At 33.4% G+C, this 19,213-nt stretch overlaps 3 protein-coding genes across 5 annotated transcripts; 1 reads left to right on the top strand and 2 right to left on the bottom strand.

The window, feature by feature from the left end:
• Window positions 1-690: 690 nt before the first annotated feature.
• Window positions 691-1,993, bottom strand: LOC107617232 (uncharacterized). Of its 2 annotated transcripts, none has more exons than XM_016318985.3 (2): window positions 1,761-1,993; window positions 691-1,118 (listed from the first exon to the last, which is right to left on the bottom strand). In XM_016318985.3, the coding sequence occupies exons 1-2, from the start codon at window positions 1,974-1,976 to the stop codon at window positions 810-812; spliced, it is 525 nt and encodes a 174-aa protein (XP_016174471.1). In that variant the 5' UTR covers window positions 1,977-1,993; the 3' UTR covers window positions 691-809. The 2 variants fall into 2 exon arrangements, with proteins under 2 accessions (XP_016174471.1, XP_088356758.1); XM_088500632.1 differs by having other exon boundaries at window positions 1,824-1,993.
• A 5,532-nt stretch (window positions 1,994-7,525) lies between these two features.
• WYR (inner centromere protein, ARK-binding region protein) lies at window positions 7,526-14,660 on the top strand. Its single transcript, XM_016320887.3, has 9 exons — window positions 7,526-7,894; window positions 8,243-11,106; window positions 11,462-12,575; window positions 12,754-13,100; window positions 13,193-13,393; window positions 13,482-13,642; window positions 13,975-14,063; window positions 14,177-14,273; window positions 14,372-14,660. The coding sequence occupies exons 1-8, from the start codon at window positions 7,729-7,731 to the stop codon at window positions 14,206-14,208; spliced, it is 4,974 nt and encodes a 1,657-aa protein (XP_016176373.1). The 5' UTR covers window positions 7,526-7,728; the 3' UTR covers window positions 14,209-14,273; window positions 14,372-14,660.
• Window positions 14,661-15,944: 1,284 nt separating this feature from the next.
• Window positions 15,945-18,288, bottom strand: LOC107616763 (Pentatricopeptide repeat (PPR) superfamily protein). Of its 2 annotated transcripts, none has more exons than XM_021111015.2 (2): window positions 16,343-18,288; window positions 15,945-16,230 (listed from the first exon to the last, which is right to left on the bottom strand). In XM_021111015.2, the coding sequence occupies exon 1, from the start codon at window positions 18,263-18,265 to the stop codon at window positions 16,388-16,390; it is 1,878 nt and encodes a 625-aa protein (XP_020966674.1). In that variant the 5' UTR covers window positions 18,266-18,288; the 3' UTR covers window positions 15,945-16,230; window positions 16,343-16,387. The 2 variants fall into 2 exon arrangements, with proteins under 2 accessions (XP_020966674.1, XP_020966675.1); XM_021111016.2 differs by having other exon boundaries at window positions 15,945-17,478; window positions 17,638-18,288.
• Between the last annotated feature and the right edge of the window lie 925 nt (window positions 18,289-19,213).

Here is a 19,213-nt window from a genome sequence, read left to right as displayed (position 1 = left end):
AGTTTGTTCTGCCTCATACCCAATGCTGTTGATGTTTTCATCTGGCTATTGGGGATGCTTGGTGGTACATATGTTCCCTGCTACCTCTCTTTCTCTTGGTGGTAGAGTTTTTAGAACCAAACTACAGGAGATTTCAAGTAAAAAATATGGGGGATGAAGGAGTAAAGAAGATGGGACAAGAGGATATATGTTATTAGGAATGATTATGTTTGGTTGTTATTGGTTCATCTTTATATTGAGAGGGACAATGTTTTATTTTGGCTCTGTGTTACTTTTGGAAGGTTTTACATATTTGAGATTGGGATATCTTGGTAGTGGTTTTTCTTGGCAGGGGTGCTGATGTAGTTGGTGTCTTTCATGTTAGGATTGTTTTTTCGGTTTCGTTGTGTTTTTGGTTTTTATGTTTTAGCTTTAGCATTGATGTTATTGTTGGGCTTTGAGTGTTTGTTTTAGGTGGTTGTTGGGAGATTATGTATCCATAATATCTGTTGGGTGATTAAATTGGATACCTTTCAACTATAATCTTATTTTTTTTTTCACTGTTATGTATGAAATATTTTAATCCTTAAATAAGTGGTTGATATTATTATTGTAAATTTAGTTAAAGTATTATGAATACTGCATACTGAAAATTATTATTGTAAAATTATTCTTATTATTGAATCAGCATAATTCAATTTTATTCTGCATAACAGACCACGACTCGGTCAAGACCATAAGCCAAAAAGGTTGTAATTAAAAAGACATAATAAGAACAAGCCTCTTAATTAACAAACTTTAAGAGAGAGATATATTTGAGAGATGCCAAATTAAATTTGACTGATCCTCATTCTCTTATTAGGCTTAGCAGTCTTAGGAAAGTTCATCACTTCAAGCACATCCAACAGGTTGGGATTCTGGCATCTTGGGCATTTAGGGTTGGATTTGGATACCATCACATAGATGTAACAATCAGTGCATCCCATCACAATCAATGAATCCACATCTTCATCATTTTCCATTTCAGCATTCTCAGAACTTGATGATATCCTCATATTTCTCATCATTGCTTTCTTCTTCATGAACTTCATGCTGCTGCTTTTCTTTTCTGTTCCCTTAGCAGCTGATGATTCAACAACCTTCAAAGATACAATCAATCAATGAAAAAGGCAAAGAATAACAATAAAGCTAGCTGGCTAAACTATTTTTCAACCAAGTCACATGCATGCATTTTTTTTCCCTCTTTTTTTATATGTCGAGTAAACTACTAAATTTTTAAAGAATTATATCTCCAAAACATTAAAATCTAACCAACAAAATATATACAACACATAAATTTAGTGCACAATACGGAGTTTTTTAAAGAACCGTATGCCCATAATATTGATATTCAACCAACAAAATATGCAAAGCATAAAAATTAAGGTGCACAACATAAAAATTTTGGTAACAATGCCTAAATTTTTGTGTAAATTTTTGAAAAATCATGTGTCTAGAATATTGATATTTAACCAACAAAATATGAATAACACATAAATTTGATGCACAACATAGAAATTTTTGAACGACTACATACCTAGGACAATGACTCACGAAACCAACAAAATACATTCCGCAAAATTTTTTGTACTATACAAATGTGTGACGCATGCAATTTTTTTTCTAGACTTGTGCCAACTTATTTAGACTTAATTACAAAAATACTTATATGTATAGTATCACCTAAATAATAATTGTAAAAACCAAATATAGCATGTATCCATTCAACACTAATTTATTACCATAAAGTTTTCATTTTCACCCTGATCAAGTTTAGCAACAGGTTGATTGAGGTCAAAGGATACCATAAAATATTTACGAAGTACATCGAGGGTAATTATTGAGTTCGGAGGATGAGCAACAACATTATTAGTATCAACATCAATGTTCAGCATATCTCTCAACTTAGGGGTAACAGCTTCACTTTTTGGTGATTTAATGGTGGGTGGTGTTTCCATTGTAGTAAAGTGACGAGAGTCTAAGATATGTTTTAAGATTTTTGTGAGGGGAGGTTTATATAAACCCACTTAAGGTGGTTTTGAGCACACTGACTTGAGAATGAAAGCTGGTTCATGCATGCTTTCTTGTCCCTGTGTATTCATTATTCAAGACTCACGTTTATTAGCAAGTCTCAATTTTTTAATGAGCCATTACTGCATATTTATGCAAAATTAAAAATAATCTGAATGTGGACAAGAAGTATTTTCAGGTCATTATTATTAGTCTTCAACCTCAAATTTAGGAGAAATACTAGGAGACTATCATATAATTTAATGTTTTTGTTCATCAGTTAGCTATAATGTTTAAAAGAATGAAATAAAATATATTATTAGATTACTAGACTAAAAAATTAGATTAAATAAATTGAGTTAATGACTAAATGAGATTAAAATCAATAAATTTTGATGGCATTATTATTTTTGTAAATTTAATATGGATATGGATGGTATTATTACACATATTGATGAGTGCTACTAAATACTAATCGATAAAAAATTCTTTTATTATTATTATTATTATTATTATTATTATTATTATTATTATTATTATTATTATTATTAGGATATAACTTGGTTTTTGGAAGAATTTGTGATGGATTTATCTAAGTCTTTAAGATAAAAAAGAAATTACTAAAAAAGATTTTAAAGAATTAAAATATTACATTTATAAATCGGAAAGGATAAAAGAAAGTGAGTAATATCTCAAATAGGTCTCCAAAGATTTGGCGATCCGACAGATTTATTCTTCAAAAAAATTAACTAGGTTCCGGACCTCTAATATTACTAGATATATGCCCTATAGGTCTCCAAGCCAGGTTGAACCGGTTAACACGACACTCTCTCTCCTACGTGGAGGTTGTAGGTGTGACGTGTCAGGTAAAGCAACACGTGTCACGCTCAGGACAGATTAGTCCCTAGACACGTGGCTAAAACGACGTCATTTTGGGATAATGCCAAACGATGCCGTTTTGAGAGGACAGATTCGTCCCCACCTTTGTTACTTAGTTCTCGAAATTTTGACGTTCTAAAATCAAATAGGTCCCCTGAAATTTTTGTTATAAGTAAAAAAGGTCCCTGAATTTAAGTTGGTACCTTGTATAAAAAAACGTATCCTCTCCCTTTCTCTTTGTAAAATTACAAGTATCTCAAACACTCAGCTAGATTTTATGACCTAACCCTTCATATTCTTCAGCCCCATTAACGTTTATCCAAATTTGTAATGGTGCTTTGACAATGTGTGACTGTTTGGTGGTGGTGTGTCGTGCATATCACCATTGTTTGAGATAAGTTAAGTTAGTTTTTGCTGTATTAAATTGGCAGTAAAGAGTGAAGAATGATGAACGTGCATGTGATGTATATTTAGGGTAGATCAAAGTCAGTTTGTTGTAGGTGTAGCTTAAGTGAGAGTTGTAAAGTGGTTACGGATTGATATTTGATAATAACAAAAATAATGTAGGTATTTGAAATTTTTATTCTATTATGATGTTGTTGTATTGGGTTGGTTGCTTGGTTAACTTGTGACAGAATTTTATTTTTTGGTATTTAGATGAGTAAAGACATAGTACCTGTATTTCACTGTGGTGAAAATTTTGTCAAAAACAACAAATGGGTACCTGTGTACATTAATGGAGAAGTAAAAAAATTTCTCTGATAGACATTGACTTGATCTGTTTTTTTTTTTTTAACTATAGAAATATTTGGACTTGGGTTACTATGACCACAAGGCAATATATTAGTATGATCCCACTTCTGCTAACTTAGAATCTAGTATTCACCCAATTAATGAACGTAAAAAGAGATCAAAGTTTTGCAAAAGAACAAAATGCTAAATGAGGATATTGACGAATTCTAATTTTTTTACTATAATTATATTTGAGATATGTCATTTCATGTGCTTGGGATTGCATATTTTGACATACTTTGGATAATTTCATCATAATTTGATTCTAATTATGGTTCTAGTTGCTTAATTCGAGGAGACCAATTTGACATATATACTATAAATTCAAGGACTTTTTTGACTTATAACAAAAATTTTAGGAGACCTATTTTACTTTAGAACATCGAAGTTTTGAAAACCAGGGAACAAATGTGGGGACGAATCTGTCCTCTCAAAACGGTGTCGTTTGGCATTTGTTCTAAAACGACGTCATTTTAGTCACGTGTCCAAAGACTAATCTGTCCTAAGCGCGACACCTGTTGCTTTACCTGACACATCACACCTACAACCTCCACGTAGGGGAGAGAATGTCGTGTTAACCGGTTTAATCTAGTTTGACACCTATATGGTATATATCTAATAATTTTAAAGACCCAAGACTTAATTAATTTTTAAAAAAAATAAATCTGTTAAATGCCAAATTTTTGGGACCTATTTGAAGTACTACAAGAAAATTGACACAAAAATGTAACGGCATCACACGTTTTATGTGTTGTAGTAATTATAATAATAAAATAAAGATAAATCTATAATGAAAAGATTATTATATTGAGAGAATGAAGTGGAGTATATCATGTGTATTTGAGAATAACGTTTGCAAATACATGTTAGTATGATTGTACTTTTATAAAATTAATTTTGATTAAAAGTAGATTAATGTGAATGTGATTTGTGTTTTTTTTATTATAAAAAACTAAATGTTTTTTGAATAATAATATTATCTAAAATTACATTGAAATATAAAATTATTAAAAAAAAGAAGTGATGAATGGTTGAGACTAATATATCATTCTTTAATATTAAATGTTAAAATAGATAATTAACATGGTATTATTATTTTAGGGTAATTCTCAAGGATGGAAGAGTAAAAAATGGTTGCTTCCACCAAAAATGAGTTTAGAGCAAAATTTAATCTACATTGAGTTAATTAAATATTATCAAAACATAAGTATTCATTTGAAATAAAGGAGTCATTTAGATAAAGACGTCCAAAACGTCTTTTTTTAAAGATATTTTTTAATAATTAAAATTTAACACATATAATTAATTAAACTGTATTATTTTTATCAAAATTAGGTCAGATAAATTAATTTGACCGAAAAAATGATGAATTAAATTTTAAATTTGTCTAAATTAATATTATTTTTTATAGAAAATAACTACAATACTCCTATTATATAAAATAATTAAAATACTCCTATTATATATATTAATTTTGAGAATCCTAAATTTTAATCATTTTCTTCTTTATGGTCATAAGATTATGATTTAGAGTTTTTAATATATATATATGAGTATTTTAGTTATTTTTTATAATAAGAATATTATAGTTATTTTTTATAAAAAAATATTAATTTAGACTAATTTAAAATTTAATTTATTAATTTTTTGGCTAAATTGATTTGTCCGATCTAATTTTAATAAAAATAACACAATTTAATTAGTTATATATATTAAATTTTAATTATTAAAAAATATTTTTAAAAAAATATTTTAAATATTTTTATGTGAGTGACTCTATTGAAATAATCTTAGTGTACTTTGAGAGATGACCAACGACAAGTCAAAAAGAATCTTAAAAAATATATCAAAGAGAATTTTAATTCGCCACTATTTTATCTACTGTTTTATTAACAATCTTATTAGATATATAAAAAAAAACGACTACCAAATCAGTCATTCGTATAAAATATTTTTTAAAATATAAATATAAAAAATAAATTAATATATATACTTATATACAAATATATAATAACTAATTTTATAATTAATTTTTAGTATGTATATAGTATTATTATTTAATTAAGTGGCCTTACATTTAAATTTTAGAAATACCAAAATTATTTTGTGTGTATATATATATATATATATATGAAAACAAGAATATTTCAAGTATACGACAATCTACCTTATACCAATGAGTTATAACAGCGGCGACGAAGAGTAGCGGCGCTTTCTCTTCCTTTTCCACCTTTCCTTCTCTGACCCCCACGAAGTGTGATCCCCTCCTTCCCCTTTAATCAGTTTTCTTTTTTTTTTTTTTAATTAAGAGTATTTTCGGAATAAAAATTAAAAATTTAGTAAAAATGACGATTTTAAAATTAAGTTAAACCTTTAGGATTATTTTGCAAAAAAAAAAAAGTTAGAGATGAAAAAAATTTTCAACCCCTACCTTAGAGACTAAAATCGTACTTAACCATTATTTTTATTGATATTATAATATGTAATTAAATATATGTATAAAATTATTTTATAATGACAATGTATCAAATTTAGATTTATCATGCATACTGATTTATAACATTTTTAAATAACCAACTAACAAAATAATCAAATATATAATAGATGAGTAATCAAATTTATATACAATAGTATAATAAAAAGTTTATGAGAGTTAAATACATAATTCTATATGGAGTGACTGATTATTTAGTATATATATAAAACATGATTGAAATAAAAAAAAATTATATTTAAAAAAAAATGCACTAAATTATATCTAAAGAAAAAAAATGTGCACTGATATTTTAATGTCTAACCAAAGTATTTAAGGCACTAAGATCTTTTTTCATTTTTTGGACGGTAAAATTTGTTATTTTATAATCAATAATTATGGGTTTAAATTCATAAAAGCACGTTACAGTCTATATATATATATTAAGAATGTTATGTACACACAAAAAAAAAATTATCACTAAATTATCATATATTTATTTATAAATATATGTGTTGTTTAAGTATTTTTAATATATATTTTATATTTTATATAAATGATTGATTTTTTTTTTACATATACATAATCGTTTCGAAGAAGGGCCCGGAGATCGGGTCTCTTGTACAATAATATAATTATTTTTCTTCTGATAAAATATATTTTTGTCCTTAATATTTGTGATTTTTTTAAAAAATATTTATAACATTTAATTTTATTTAAGTTTGTCCTAACGTATTCAATTTTGTAAACTACCATTTGACTTTATTCTATCTAAAACAGTAAGGGCAAAATTAGAATTTTTTAGAGATAATTTTGATACAAATAAAAAATATTAAAAATAAAATTAAATAAGTAAAAAACATTAAGAACATAATTAAATGTTAAGAGTGTTTTTTTAATTTTTTACACGATTATATAATCTAATACGTTAAGAATTAATCCATCATAAATTGTTGCAGAAATTTAAACTGTTGACATCTATTTAATTAGATGAGTGGACTAACAATTCTACTAATCAAATTAATTATGTTAGGATATTTTTAAAAAGAACGACAAACCTCAAATAAAAAGAAAAAGTTTAATTATTCTATTAATTTTTATAATTTTACCAAATTTTTAATTAAATTTTTATATTTTTTAATACATTATTTTTATTTATAATTAAGTCTTTCTTAAGTTAAAAATGATTAGAGTTAACTAAAATATTATATGGACAAAAAAAAAAACGCTTTCTTTGTAGTCCCTATAAGTTATGATTTCCAGTTGCCGGTTGACCCGAGTCCATCAAATAATAAAAAACGGGTAAATCCAACTCGATCCTAAACAAGCAGAACGAAAGTCGCTTTTCGCCAAATTTGAATTCGGAGAAGCGCCAACACCAAACCCACCCCCCACACATCTCCGCCGTCCATCCAAATCTGAAACGAATCTCTCTCTCTCTTTCTCTCTCTCTCTCTGGATGGATGAACGAAGATCGAAGAAATGAAATGGAGGGTGAAGTGTGAAGTGTGTGAAATTGAATTGTGAATTGCGAAGGAGGAAGGAAGGTTTGAAGAATGTCGGCGAAGGAGAAGCAAGTGGCGCAGATCTTCGAGAGGAAGAGGTGGATAATCGAGCAGGCTCGTCAGCAGTACCTTGCGTGGGAGCACCACCTTTACCCCAACCTCATCCTCCACGGAATTCCCCCTCCTCCCTGGCTCTCCAACTACTCACTTCCCAAAGGTGCCTATCACTCCTTCTTCGTGCACTTGCCATTTATCTTGCTATTCTAGATTTTACTCTGTTTCCCCTTTTAGCACACCTTGTGTTTGTTTAAATGTTTTGTTGTTAAGTTCTGAACTCGTTCAGTGGATTCACTTAGTTCTAATAAGTGATATGCTGTTACAAACTGCAATTTGCTGTCTCCAATGGTAGTTCCCTCTCCTTAAAACTATAGATGTTCCCACTTACTTCACTTAGTAGGTTTACTTCGTTTTTTATTTTAAAACACAACTTCTCTCAGTTCTCACTTAGCTAATTTTCTTTTAGGAATTTTGTTCCTGATTTATTAGATATTTTTTCCCCTTGCAGATTTGAACAAGGATGATCTTGTCTCTGAAGTTCTATTTTCTCAGCCACCGTTTGGGGTTCCTTTCTCTAGTCATCGTTACAGTCTATATAGCAATCTCGGTGTCGTATCAGAGGCTGCTCTGTATCAGAGTGGTTTACAGAATGAAATCCATGCTCCGAGAGAAGACTATAACAAAGGAGACAGGCTTTCAAATTTGCTAGATTGCTCTGTCAACAATGATGGATGTGCCTCAAGTGGTCCTGCCGAACTGGATTCTGGTGCTATATCTCCTCAGAATCAAATGGAACCAAGAGTTTCAGATAGTTACGTTGACCCAGCTTTGTCACTGGCAAAGTTACAAAGATCTAAATCAAGGCAGAGGGCTCTCGAGCTACGTACCAGTGCTCAACCACCCAAACGCAGGTCAGGAGATGATAACAATGCTAGCATCTGTGCTGGGACAGTTACAGGTTCTGGATTTCCAATAGTACAGGCAGACAGTAGTGAGGAGCCAGAATTAATCAAGGATTTTAATTCCAACATTCAAGGTTGTTCCACCAAAGAAGTAAGAAGTTACCGTCAGACTCAAACAAGTGACAAGCTTAATTTCTCTCGTCGAATAACAAGATCTACGAGCATAGCTCAGAAATCTAACTCTTTCAATGTTGCTAACTCTTCGATTATTAAGGCAGATGGTGCACCTAATAAATTGGGTGAGCCATTGGAGCTAGTTGACCAACCTTTATTTACAAATGAAAGATGTGAAGCTAAGGAAGGAATCAAACAAGAGCATCAAATGAAGGAAGCTAGAAGCAGTGCTTATCGTACAACAAAATCCAGAAGTTCCAGACAGTCAAGATACAATAGTGAAATCATGAAGATTGACAGCACCATAGACAGAGGCAAAGGAGTTGAAGTTCATGGTTTGATGCAGTCATTAGCTCCCGTTGAGTTAACCAATTTAAGCAAATCATCTGATCACAACAATGGAGGTAGGACAAATATAGTCGAAGATGGCAACTTTTGCAATAATAAAGAAAGCCAAAGTTGTGCTAGGATAGATTCACTTAGAAATTCCACTTCATCACCCTCTGATGACCTTTTGATGACTGGGTGTCATGGCAATTCTATTAATAAGTCGGTGCAATCATTTCAACCTTTAGTTTCACAGCATTCACAAGATTGTGCAGTGTCTGTTGTTGGTGCCTTGTGTAGTCAAAAGGATCCTGACTTTTGTGTTGTAAAATCAAAAGAAAGTTTGAGCAGAAGTGGTAGTGGAATGGTAAACCTAACCACAGATTCAAAGTCACAGAATCACATTGAAGATATATCAAAGCCTCTTAGCTCAAACTTTTGTAGCCAAATTGGCACCTGCTCTGAGTTTGCTGGTGAGAAGTCTCAGAATCAACAGCTTCCTGAACTGGATGCTAGAAGGTTGTCTTCTAGTGACAAGGATTCTGTTTCCAATGCAGAAATGATCATGAATCCTGCAGAGAAAGAGAATATTGAATCTGCTTCTGGAAATACAACAGATGTGACTACTTTTGCAGCTGAAGGATTTTCAAGGCCTGTGGGTGCTTCCAATTTAGATGGTGGGTCTTTACTTGTCAAGTCCCTATACTGTGAAACAGCTCTGGCTGAGAAAATTTTGGATGGCCAAGAAATTGTACCATCTGGTGCCATTCCCAATGGTGATATCAAGGACAGATCAAATGCAACTTTTGTCAAAGTTTATGCTGATTTGGATGGCTTAGTTGGAAAAGATCCTTCTTGTTTAGGCACTAGAGTCACTGTTGTTAGCCCTGGGGCTGGGATGGATGTTTCGGCCTTGGGGGTGCCTTCTGGTACTGTTATGTTGCCCAAGCAACTTAAATTTGATCATGTAGAAGAGTCAAGTATGAAAGGAATTTCTAGTCCTGATACTGAAGAAGGACAGAAGGATATGTCACCAGAAGAACCTCAAAATTTGTTGGAACCAGTGAATGAGCTTGATGACAAAATTTCTCCTGGTTGCCAAGTTAACTGTAAATCTTTGGAGAAGATGCATGTTCTGGAAACAGAGGAAGCTCTGATCAGAGAAGGGCCTCAGATGAAATACTGTGCAAGCCACTTTGAGGAGGCAGATGTATCTAGGAAACCAAAGAATGCTGTGTCACCAAAGAAAAAGTTAACTGTAGTTCAGCAAGAATCCTGCATTCTTACTTCTTCCTTGATGAATTCTTCAAGTCCTTTGAAAGTTGCCTGTCAAAATTCATCAGGAAATTTGTCAAAGGAAGTTAAGGCATCAAAATCTGGTTCTGTAAGAAGTAAACTGGAATTTGATGAAAGTGATGTTGAGTTGGGTGATTCTTTTTCTGCAGTTGATACTGGAGATATTCTGCAAAAATACACAGATGAAACAGTTTCAAACTTTACAGTTGGGATGTCATCTCCTGCTCTTATAGACCAAGTGATTGTTGAGGCCCCAAACAACATTTCCTTATGCAAAAAAGTTGACTTATTGAGGCAGAAACGGCTCAGCGATGGAAGGAATACTATTTCAACTGAGTTCCAGATTTTTAAATCTTCCGAAGAGAGTTATGATGTGAATCATTTGTGCTCTCAGCATAAAAGAAGAAAGATGGAAATTGAAGGAGTGGAATTTCTACCTTCCTCTTCAAAGTTTCTTGAAAAGCCACTTAATTCTATTGACCAAAAGTCTGTAGGTAGAGACCTGAGTACTGAAGAAGATAATTCTGAAGCTCTCCAAGATCAGCATTTGACATTTGATCAGGAGGATGGTACAGGACGTCCATATGTTTGTAACAGCCTATCAGAAGAGTTGCAATGTACCCAGCCCTGTGAAACAATGGAAGGGTCCTCAGTTAAAGTGAGAATAGCAGAGGTAAATATTATTTCTGTTTTACAATCTGAAAAGATTATATTGATTGTCTAAGTTGATACCACTGAATATTCCATGTCATTTTTATGTACAATCAGAGTAATGAACGTGTCATACAGTGGAGAGAGATTAGTTACTTAAAAATCCCAGATTCACAACTCAATATACAATACATGCACACCGGAATAGCAGATTAGCCTTGGTTACTAATTTAAAAAAAAAACATTGAGTTATATGGAATGATAATGCAAATCTTATGACGTAATAATAGATCATACAGAATAACCGTTCATGTATATTTCTGTTTTATTACATCTTTCTTAATCAACTCTATTTCAATGGTTTTCCTGTCGGGCAGAAACTTCTTTTTGATGGAAGGCACAGAAGCACAGAGAACCTTATTTTGGAAGATAAGAGGGATGATTCATGGCATCCTCGGTTAAATGGTGGACAGGAAAGTGCTCAACGTCTAACCTGTGTTGAAGATGGCACCTCGGAAGGAAGAATTTATCTGGAAGGAAATGCTAGGTTCTCAAATGTTTATTCTGTTTCTCCAGCGATCGAGTGCGCGGATTTGATTGACGCAGATGTTACTGTACCAGAGTTTGATGGGTTCATTATGCCGACCGATAATATACAGCCATGTACTACTGGAGATCAGATAGAATTCGAGAAAATGAATCCACTGAGCAACTCGGTAGATTATTCGTCCCTTGGTAAATCCAGATTCATGCATTCTCCATTTTGTTATTCTTCAACTCCTTGTAAGCTAGATACTATACTAGGTCTTTGTCGGTCTTTACCTAATGGCCTTTTGGAGGGGATGAGTTTGAGGACTTCTCTTGCTCAAAACGATGAGAGTTCAAGGGCCTTCTCTGATTGCCTACCAAAGAGTAAGGTTCAATACACACCTTCAGTTCAAACTTTTTGGGATAAAATTAATTCCTATGGAAGTTCAGGGAAGCGCCAGAGTTTGAAACTGGAGCTTCCTTGCATTAGTGAAGAAAATGAAAATGTTGATGAGATTGCTGATACATCCCAAAAGGGCATTGGTTCAGAAGGAATGACTAGCTCAATTACACTGGAACCACTTGCTGATATTATGGATGGAGCAAAACCTTCTGCATCAGCTTTACAAGATGATATGTTAACCGCGGGAAGTATAGATTTTGTGGGCTCACAAGTGAATTTCAGTGGTACTCATAATAAGGCAAGAAAGAAGCAGGATAGCAATAGGAAAAGATTCACGGGTAAGGGAAAGGAGAACCAGAGTGTTCCTCTTGGAGCAAATGGTGCCAAGAGGACTACAGAATCAGTTAGCAAGCCCAGTAGGCCGAAGTTATCTGGAAAAGATAGTTTGAAACAAGGTTCCACTTTCTCTATAGGGAAGACTTCCTACAACAATATTGTCTCCAACGTCACTTCCTTCATTCCATTAGTTCAACAAAAACAATCAGCAGCAGTTGCTACAGGTAACCCTTTAAAAAAAACATTGGCTACACTTAAAATGAAGTTATTTTCCTGTCACAACATTACCCGCTTCCAGATTGAAATTCATCATACAGGCTTAGGATTACCCATGAATATTGTTCCTTTCGTGATTTATGAAAATTTAGTTTTGCAATAATTTTAAGCTGTGTGACCATGCAGGCAAAAGGGATGTCAAAGTCAAGGCCCTGGAGGCTGCTGAAGCTGCAAAACGTATGGCCCAAAAGAAAGAGAATGAACGCAAGATAAAGAAGGAGGCATTAAGAATTGAGCGGGAAAAATTGGAGCAACATAACCAAAGGCAGCAAGAGCTGCAGAAGAAAAAGAAGGAGGAAGAACGGAAGAAAAAGGAAGCAGAAATGGCAGCAAAGAAGAGACAGAGAGAAGAAGAAGGGAAAAAGGAAAAAGAAAGGAAAAGGAAGCGTGTTAATGATGCAAAGAAGCAACATCATGAGCAAGAGAAGATACACGCTAAGAAAGAAGATAAACAAGTACAAATCCGAGCAGCAGTAAGAGCCTTCTTCTAATAATTTAGTTCTTACTATTTAATTTGTCTGCCTTTTATTACTGGTAATGCTGATGCATGGGGTGTCTGGTCTAGGGTGAACAAGTCCGAGAAAGCAAGAAACTTATGGATGAGAAAGAAAATCATCAGAAATTGCAAATGGACATCTGTGAGGGTAATTTGGAGCTTGTTTCTGAAAGTGAACCTTTGAATACCAGGAATTCGACAAATGATAAAATAAAAGAATGCTGTCCTGCATATTCTGAAGCTATGAGTGGTGATGCTAATAAAGAAAAGGTACTATTAAGGCTCACTTTTATTATAGCCATAATCAGCATTTGTATTTTGTGTTGCGAAACAGTCATCCTGACAAATATATTTATAGGCGACGAGCAATTTGATCAAAGCATCTGAAGATGATGCCTTCGTCAACGAACACCCATTTCAAGAGCAATCATATGATATCTCTCCTTATAAAGAATCAGATGATGAAGATGAAGATGAGGATGACAAACCAAATAATAAGTTTATTCCTTCATGGGCAAGGTTTGTGATTGTTCTTGTTTTTGGTCTTTACTCTTAAACAAACTTCATTGCATCCTCTGTAAATGACATGCCTCGGTTTGAAAACCATCGTGCACTTGATTACATGGGGGCACATACAGAGTCGTAATTTAAACAGAGAAGGAAAACAATAAATCATATAAAAGGTTTAAAATTAGTGTGAAGTTGATACCAAGAATATATCGATTGCTTTAACTCAATATACCTATTCTCGAATCATTGCTGTAGATATGTGAAATTTATGGATTAATGACAGAATTTCATACGAAGCTTTGGGAAATCTTACATTTACTGAATCTGATTGCATTCTGCAGTAAGCATCGCTTGTCTCTAGCTGCTTCTTCCCAGAAAATGGACCCGGAAACGATATTTCCCCAGCGAAGTTTTTGTAATATAGCAGAAGGTAACTCTTCAAATTTTTTTTTCATTATTTTTATTTTGAGTTTTTCCCCCCAACTTTATAAATGTATTTCTATGGAGTATCACTGAGGAAAGAAGGAAATTTCTGTTTTGTAGTACTCCTTCCACGGAAGTTTCAGTCGTATTAGCAATTTATTGAAAATGGATTCCAGATGTAGGATTCTTCAGCTCATAATTATGGATTTTTGTTAAGGTATGCTATTTCAGGACGTTTACTAGTAGCATTGTATCTCATTTAAATCAATCGGCTAACTGAATATGGAAATTGATTCTCATGTGCTTGTGTGGCAGGGTTTCGAAGAGCTTCATTGAGCATAAAGTTGTAGCAGCTAATGATTTCTTCCATACCTTTTCATCTGTTGAGTAAAGATTAAAGATTGCCTACGGAAGATAGTACTTTTGTACAGTTTCATCGATCTGTATATATTAGTGAAATTTGTAGCTTTTGCTGAGTTGCTGTCAGTAGCAACAATTTTTTAGCATAAAAATGCTAATATTTGATAATTAAAATGTGCTTTAAGGAGAAATTGTATAACATCCTCAACACTTTTTTTTTAAAAAATTGATAATTTGACATTTAGAGTAAATTTATAATTTGCTATTATACGAGATAATTAGAAATTAATAATTTTATTTGATTTTAAATATATTGAATTTAATACCATGGTCATTAAAAAGAATAAAATATCTAGAAATTTATGGGTTTATACTTTATACTTTATATTTGTCGCCATGAAAATTTAGTATGGGTATACAAGTTAGTCTAAATTGCAAAACAAGCACGAAAAACAGGTCATAGACATTGTGGGATAAAAGTAAATGAGGATGGGGGAGGTTCTTAGACATACAATATTTTAAAAAATTCGAAATACATAAAAGATTCAAACTATAAAGTGCTTTATGGATGACAGAAATACAGAAGACATTTAAAAAATTCAATTAGAGTTCTAACATGAAACTTTTGAGATTATGACAATAATAAATGATAAATGATTTTAATTGCAAGAAGATTCATGATGAGATAAAAAAACGAATTGATCTCGGATCCTTTAATTCCACCAGATTTTGAAGACGATATTAGAAAAAACTTACTTCAGCCAAGTTTTAGAAATAAGAGACTAACCCAAGTGAAAATGAAAAGTGTGAGAAAGTGTTATGTGAAGGAGAAAAAAAATCTTTTAACAAAATCAAAAGATAAAAGTTAAAACATATAATAAAAAAGGCGAGATGGTGGAAGAAAAAGGATCAAATCAGAAGTGTAGTACAAGAAAAAAGGATACAAAAGGGGGAAGAAGAGCAAAACAGAAATTCTAAGTACAAGTGAAGATGATGTGTTCGAAAGTGAAGCTACTAAAATATGGATAATAGGATCGCAATTTGATCTATCTTGTAGCAATGACGAGACTATAGTAAATTACATTAGACAAAATATAGGTGAGGAAAATGAAATCGAAAATCTGAATATAACCATAAGGAACAAAAAAAAAAAAAAAAGAGAGCGACTTAACAATAGGAATTAGAAGAAAGAAGTTCAACAAGAGAGAAATATGATGAAAGTCTTGTACTGTCTTTCTTATGAAGTCATGTTGGTGTCTTCCGTAATATGTAGCCATATTTTGTCTTTCTATCAATGAATTGCAGAAATGTCAGATATTAATTTGGTTAGGATTTTTGCTTTTGTGTTGTTTATGATGTTGTGTCGGCGTATTTTTTTGTATTAATTTCTGTTTTAGTTTTTTTGAGCGTGACTTCTTGTGATCTCTTGATTTGTAGTCCTGGAAGCACCAAGAGTTGACCTAATCTCCCTTTTGGAGTCGAGAGTTTTACTTACAAACAGTCGGGAAAAAAAAAGACACTGAAAAAATTTCATTCAAGACCTTTAAATTTTAGGCAACACATTTTAGCCCGTGAATTTATGATTTTGCAAATGTACCCACCGAATTCTTAAATTTTCAGAATGCAATTTGTAGTCGTCGCTCTCCTGCTTTCTTCTTTCGTCGCAACAAGTTCCCTTTTTCTCCATCTCTTGAGCATCACTAACAAGACGATGCAATGCAGCAGAACCCCATAGCTAGGTTTCCTTCATTTTGCACAATCTCTTCAGCTTCTGAGGCAGTTAGAGAACCCATAACATGGTACTGGTGAAAGTGCTGAGAAGAAGAATTATAATGATAGTATTAATGATTGTTGGGAAGCTTCAATTTGATTTCTTTAGGTACCAATTTTGTGTGTAATACCTAACATGGCAGACATTTTGGATACCTTGGATTCTACACATTGGTTCTGGTTCCTCATGAGTGAAGAAGTTCACCAAAACTCCCCACAAGAACAGCAGCCATCTTTAAAGTGGTGAAAGCGGTTTGTATCTCGAACAATGATCTCCCTACTAGTAAACTTAGACACAAGTTTCATAAAATTGTGGCAATCGCCACAAATTCTTAGGTTTTTCATAATCCTTATTGGTATATCTATATCACTAGGTAAAGACATCAATCCATAGGAAACAGCAAGTTTCTCACTGTGATGCTTCAAAAGCATCTGTTTCCTGTTCTCATCTACATCATGCAGATCATGGTTGGTATCAACCTTGTAATTTAGCTTCTTTAACTCCTCTACCAAATTATCCAAATAATCATAAATCATATTCATTTGTGGATGGTTTCTTTCACCAACGGTGAACGAATGAACCTTGTTCTTTATTTCAATCCAGCTCGAACCCCTCTCCTTTCGAAGATCACTCTCTCTCAGAAGCTTCCTTGCTCTGGCAACTTCCTCCCACTTTTTATTTGTTGCATAGATGTTTGCTAGCAAGACATGGTTTCCGGCATTGCTAGGTTCCATTTCAAATAGATGCTTGGCTGCAATCTCAGCAAACTCAATATTGCCATAATTTCTACATGAGGCTAAGAGTGAACCCCACATAGAAGCAGTTGCTTCAAATGGCATTCTCTGAATCAAGTCATATGCGTTGTGAACCAATCCTGCACGACCAAGAATATCAATCATACACGAATAGTGAAGGGCATTGGGCGAAAGATTGTGCTCTCTAACCATGAGTTCAAAGTACTTCTCTCCTTCTTTATACAAACCTATATGGCTACATGCGTTTAATACAGATACGTAAGAAACTTCATCAGGAAGTAACCCTCTCTGCTGCATTTTTTCGAATATGATCCGGGCCTCTAGTGCACAAGCATGCTTAGCAAACCCTGAAATCATGGCATTCCATAAAACCTTACTTCTCAGCTCCACTCCTTGAAACACAAGGGAAGCTTCCCTTATGCAGCCGCATTTAGCATACATGTCTACAAGGGAGGAAGCAACATATACGTTTGAACCAAATCCAGATTTCCATGAGATAGCATGCACTTGTTTTCCTTCAATCAAAGTTGCCATACCTGCACAAGCACAGATAGCAGAAGAAACCATAAATGGGTCCTTATCAAAACCGATAAGCTGAGCATTACGAAAAAGCAGCAAGGCTTCCTCAAATAAACCATTTTTAACATATCCTGCTAACATTGAACTCCACGTAACAGCATTAGTTTCGGGCATACTCTCAAACACTCGGCTTGCGTCTTCAATTGAAGAGCACTTGGCATAGACATCAACTAAAGCAGTTCCAACAAAACAATTTGAATCTACGGCAGCCTTAATTGAAAAAGCATGCAGTTGCATGCATTCGAGAGTGGCACAATTCAAGGCACATGCGCATACAACACTGGAAATGGTAAACTCATTGAAAGGGGTTCCGTCTCTTTGCATTTGAATAAAAAGTAAGAGAGGTTCTTGATTCTCTGCATTCTGGGTAAGTGCTCCAATAATTGTGTTCCACGAAACCAAGCTTCTCACCGGCATTTCATCGAACACTTGGCGAGCATCATCAACTAAACCACATTTGGAGTACATGTTAATGATCATATTTGAAGTTAAAACGTCGAATTCCAATCCAATACGAATAGCATAAGCATGGCATGCCCTTCCTGCCATGGATGATCTTATTTTAGCATATAACTGCACAAGATAGTGCAGATTTGAAACACGAGTAGCATCCTTATCCGCATCCGCATGAAGAACTTGTTTCGATTCTAAGAAATCTGGTTCGGACTCAGCAAGAACTGTTAATTTCCTAAAATGGATGGCAGCATTGCCACAGAATCTCTGGCACCTTCTCACGGTTTTCATGTCATCATCGAAGAGAATACAACGAGAAATAACGATTGTTTTTTTCTTCTCTTTTTTTTTGTCAGATTTTTTTCTTATACTATGCTTTGGGCTTAACTACTTAACTATCACCCCATTGGGCCTTCTTTTTGGCCATATAATTGGACCTTTCCGAGACCAAAAAAACATGGACCTTTCTACTTAGATCTCAAATCTGAAATCCGAACAAAAACTCAGCTTTTAAAAACAAAAAAGTGAAAAACATTCTGTAATGTGTTTTTAAAAAAGTGAATTTAGCTTGAAAAGTATTTTTAAAGAATTTATTAAAAAGGTAATGGTGAACCTTTTTAATATTTTGAATGTATTTAATACATTTAAAAATATAAATTTAATTTTCAGTGTCAAATAGTTTTATATGTATATGATGTATTCAATTACGTAACGTCATATCAGTACAAATAATTATTTTTTATATTGACTGATAGAGTATTGAGTAACTCTGTAAGTAGAATACAGTTAGAAGGTGGTTAGACCTCAACCAGAATAGTGTGCCAGCTGTGACAAACTTCCCTATAAGCGGGCTTTGTAACTGTTTCAGTTAAGCTAGTTTCAATTCAATGCTTACAGTTCTCAATAACAGAACCAGCTTACTTTCCTCTCTCTCTCTCTCTCTCTCTCTCTCTCTCTCTCTCTCTCTCTCTCTCTCTCTCTCTCTCTCTCTCTCTCTCTCTTGCTCACTGAGCTCTGTGTCTCAAGTCTTTGGGACTCCTCCATCTTCTTCATTTCAGCTTAGATTCTGATACCTTTCATGGTATCAGAGCTCAGATCCACAACCATGGCTGAGGAACAAGCTGTGCAACCAAACTTCTCTTCTTCCCCAATCTCAATGAAGCTCGATGAAGACAACTTTCTGCAGTAAAAAGATCAAGTCGAATCAACAATTGAAGGACACAATTTACTGCATCACAT

The sequence above is a fragment of the Arachis ipaensis genome, chromosome B9, assembly GCF_059453495.1.
Source record: "Arachis ipaensis isolate K30076 ecotype BB chromosome B9, ASM5945349v1, whole genome shotgun sequence".
NCBI classification, from domain to species: Eukaryota; Viridiplantae; Streptophyta; class Magnoliopsida; order Fabales; family Fabaceae; genus Arachis; species Arachis ipaensis.
The sequence above is the reverse complement of the archived record's forward strand: the minus strand, read 5'-3'. Positions and strand labels throughout refer to the sequence as shown.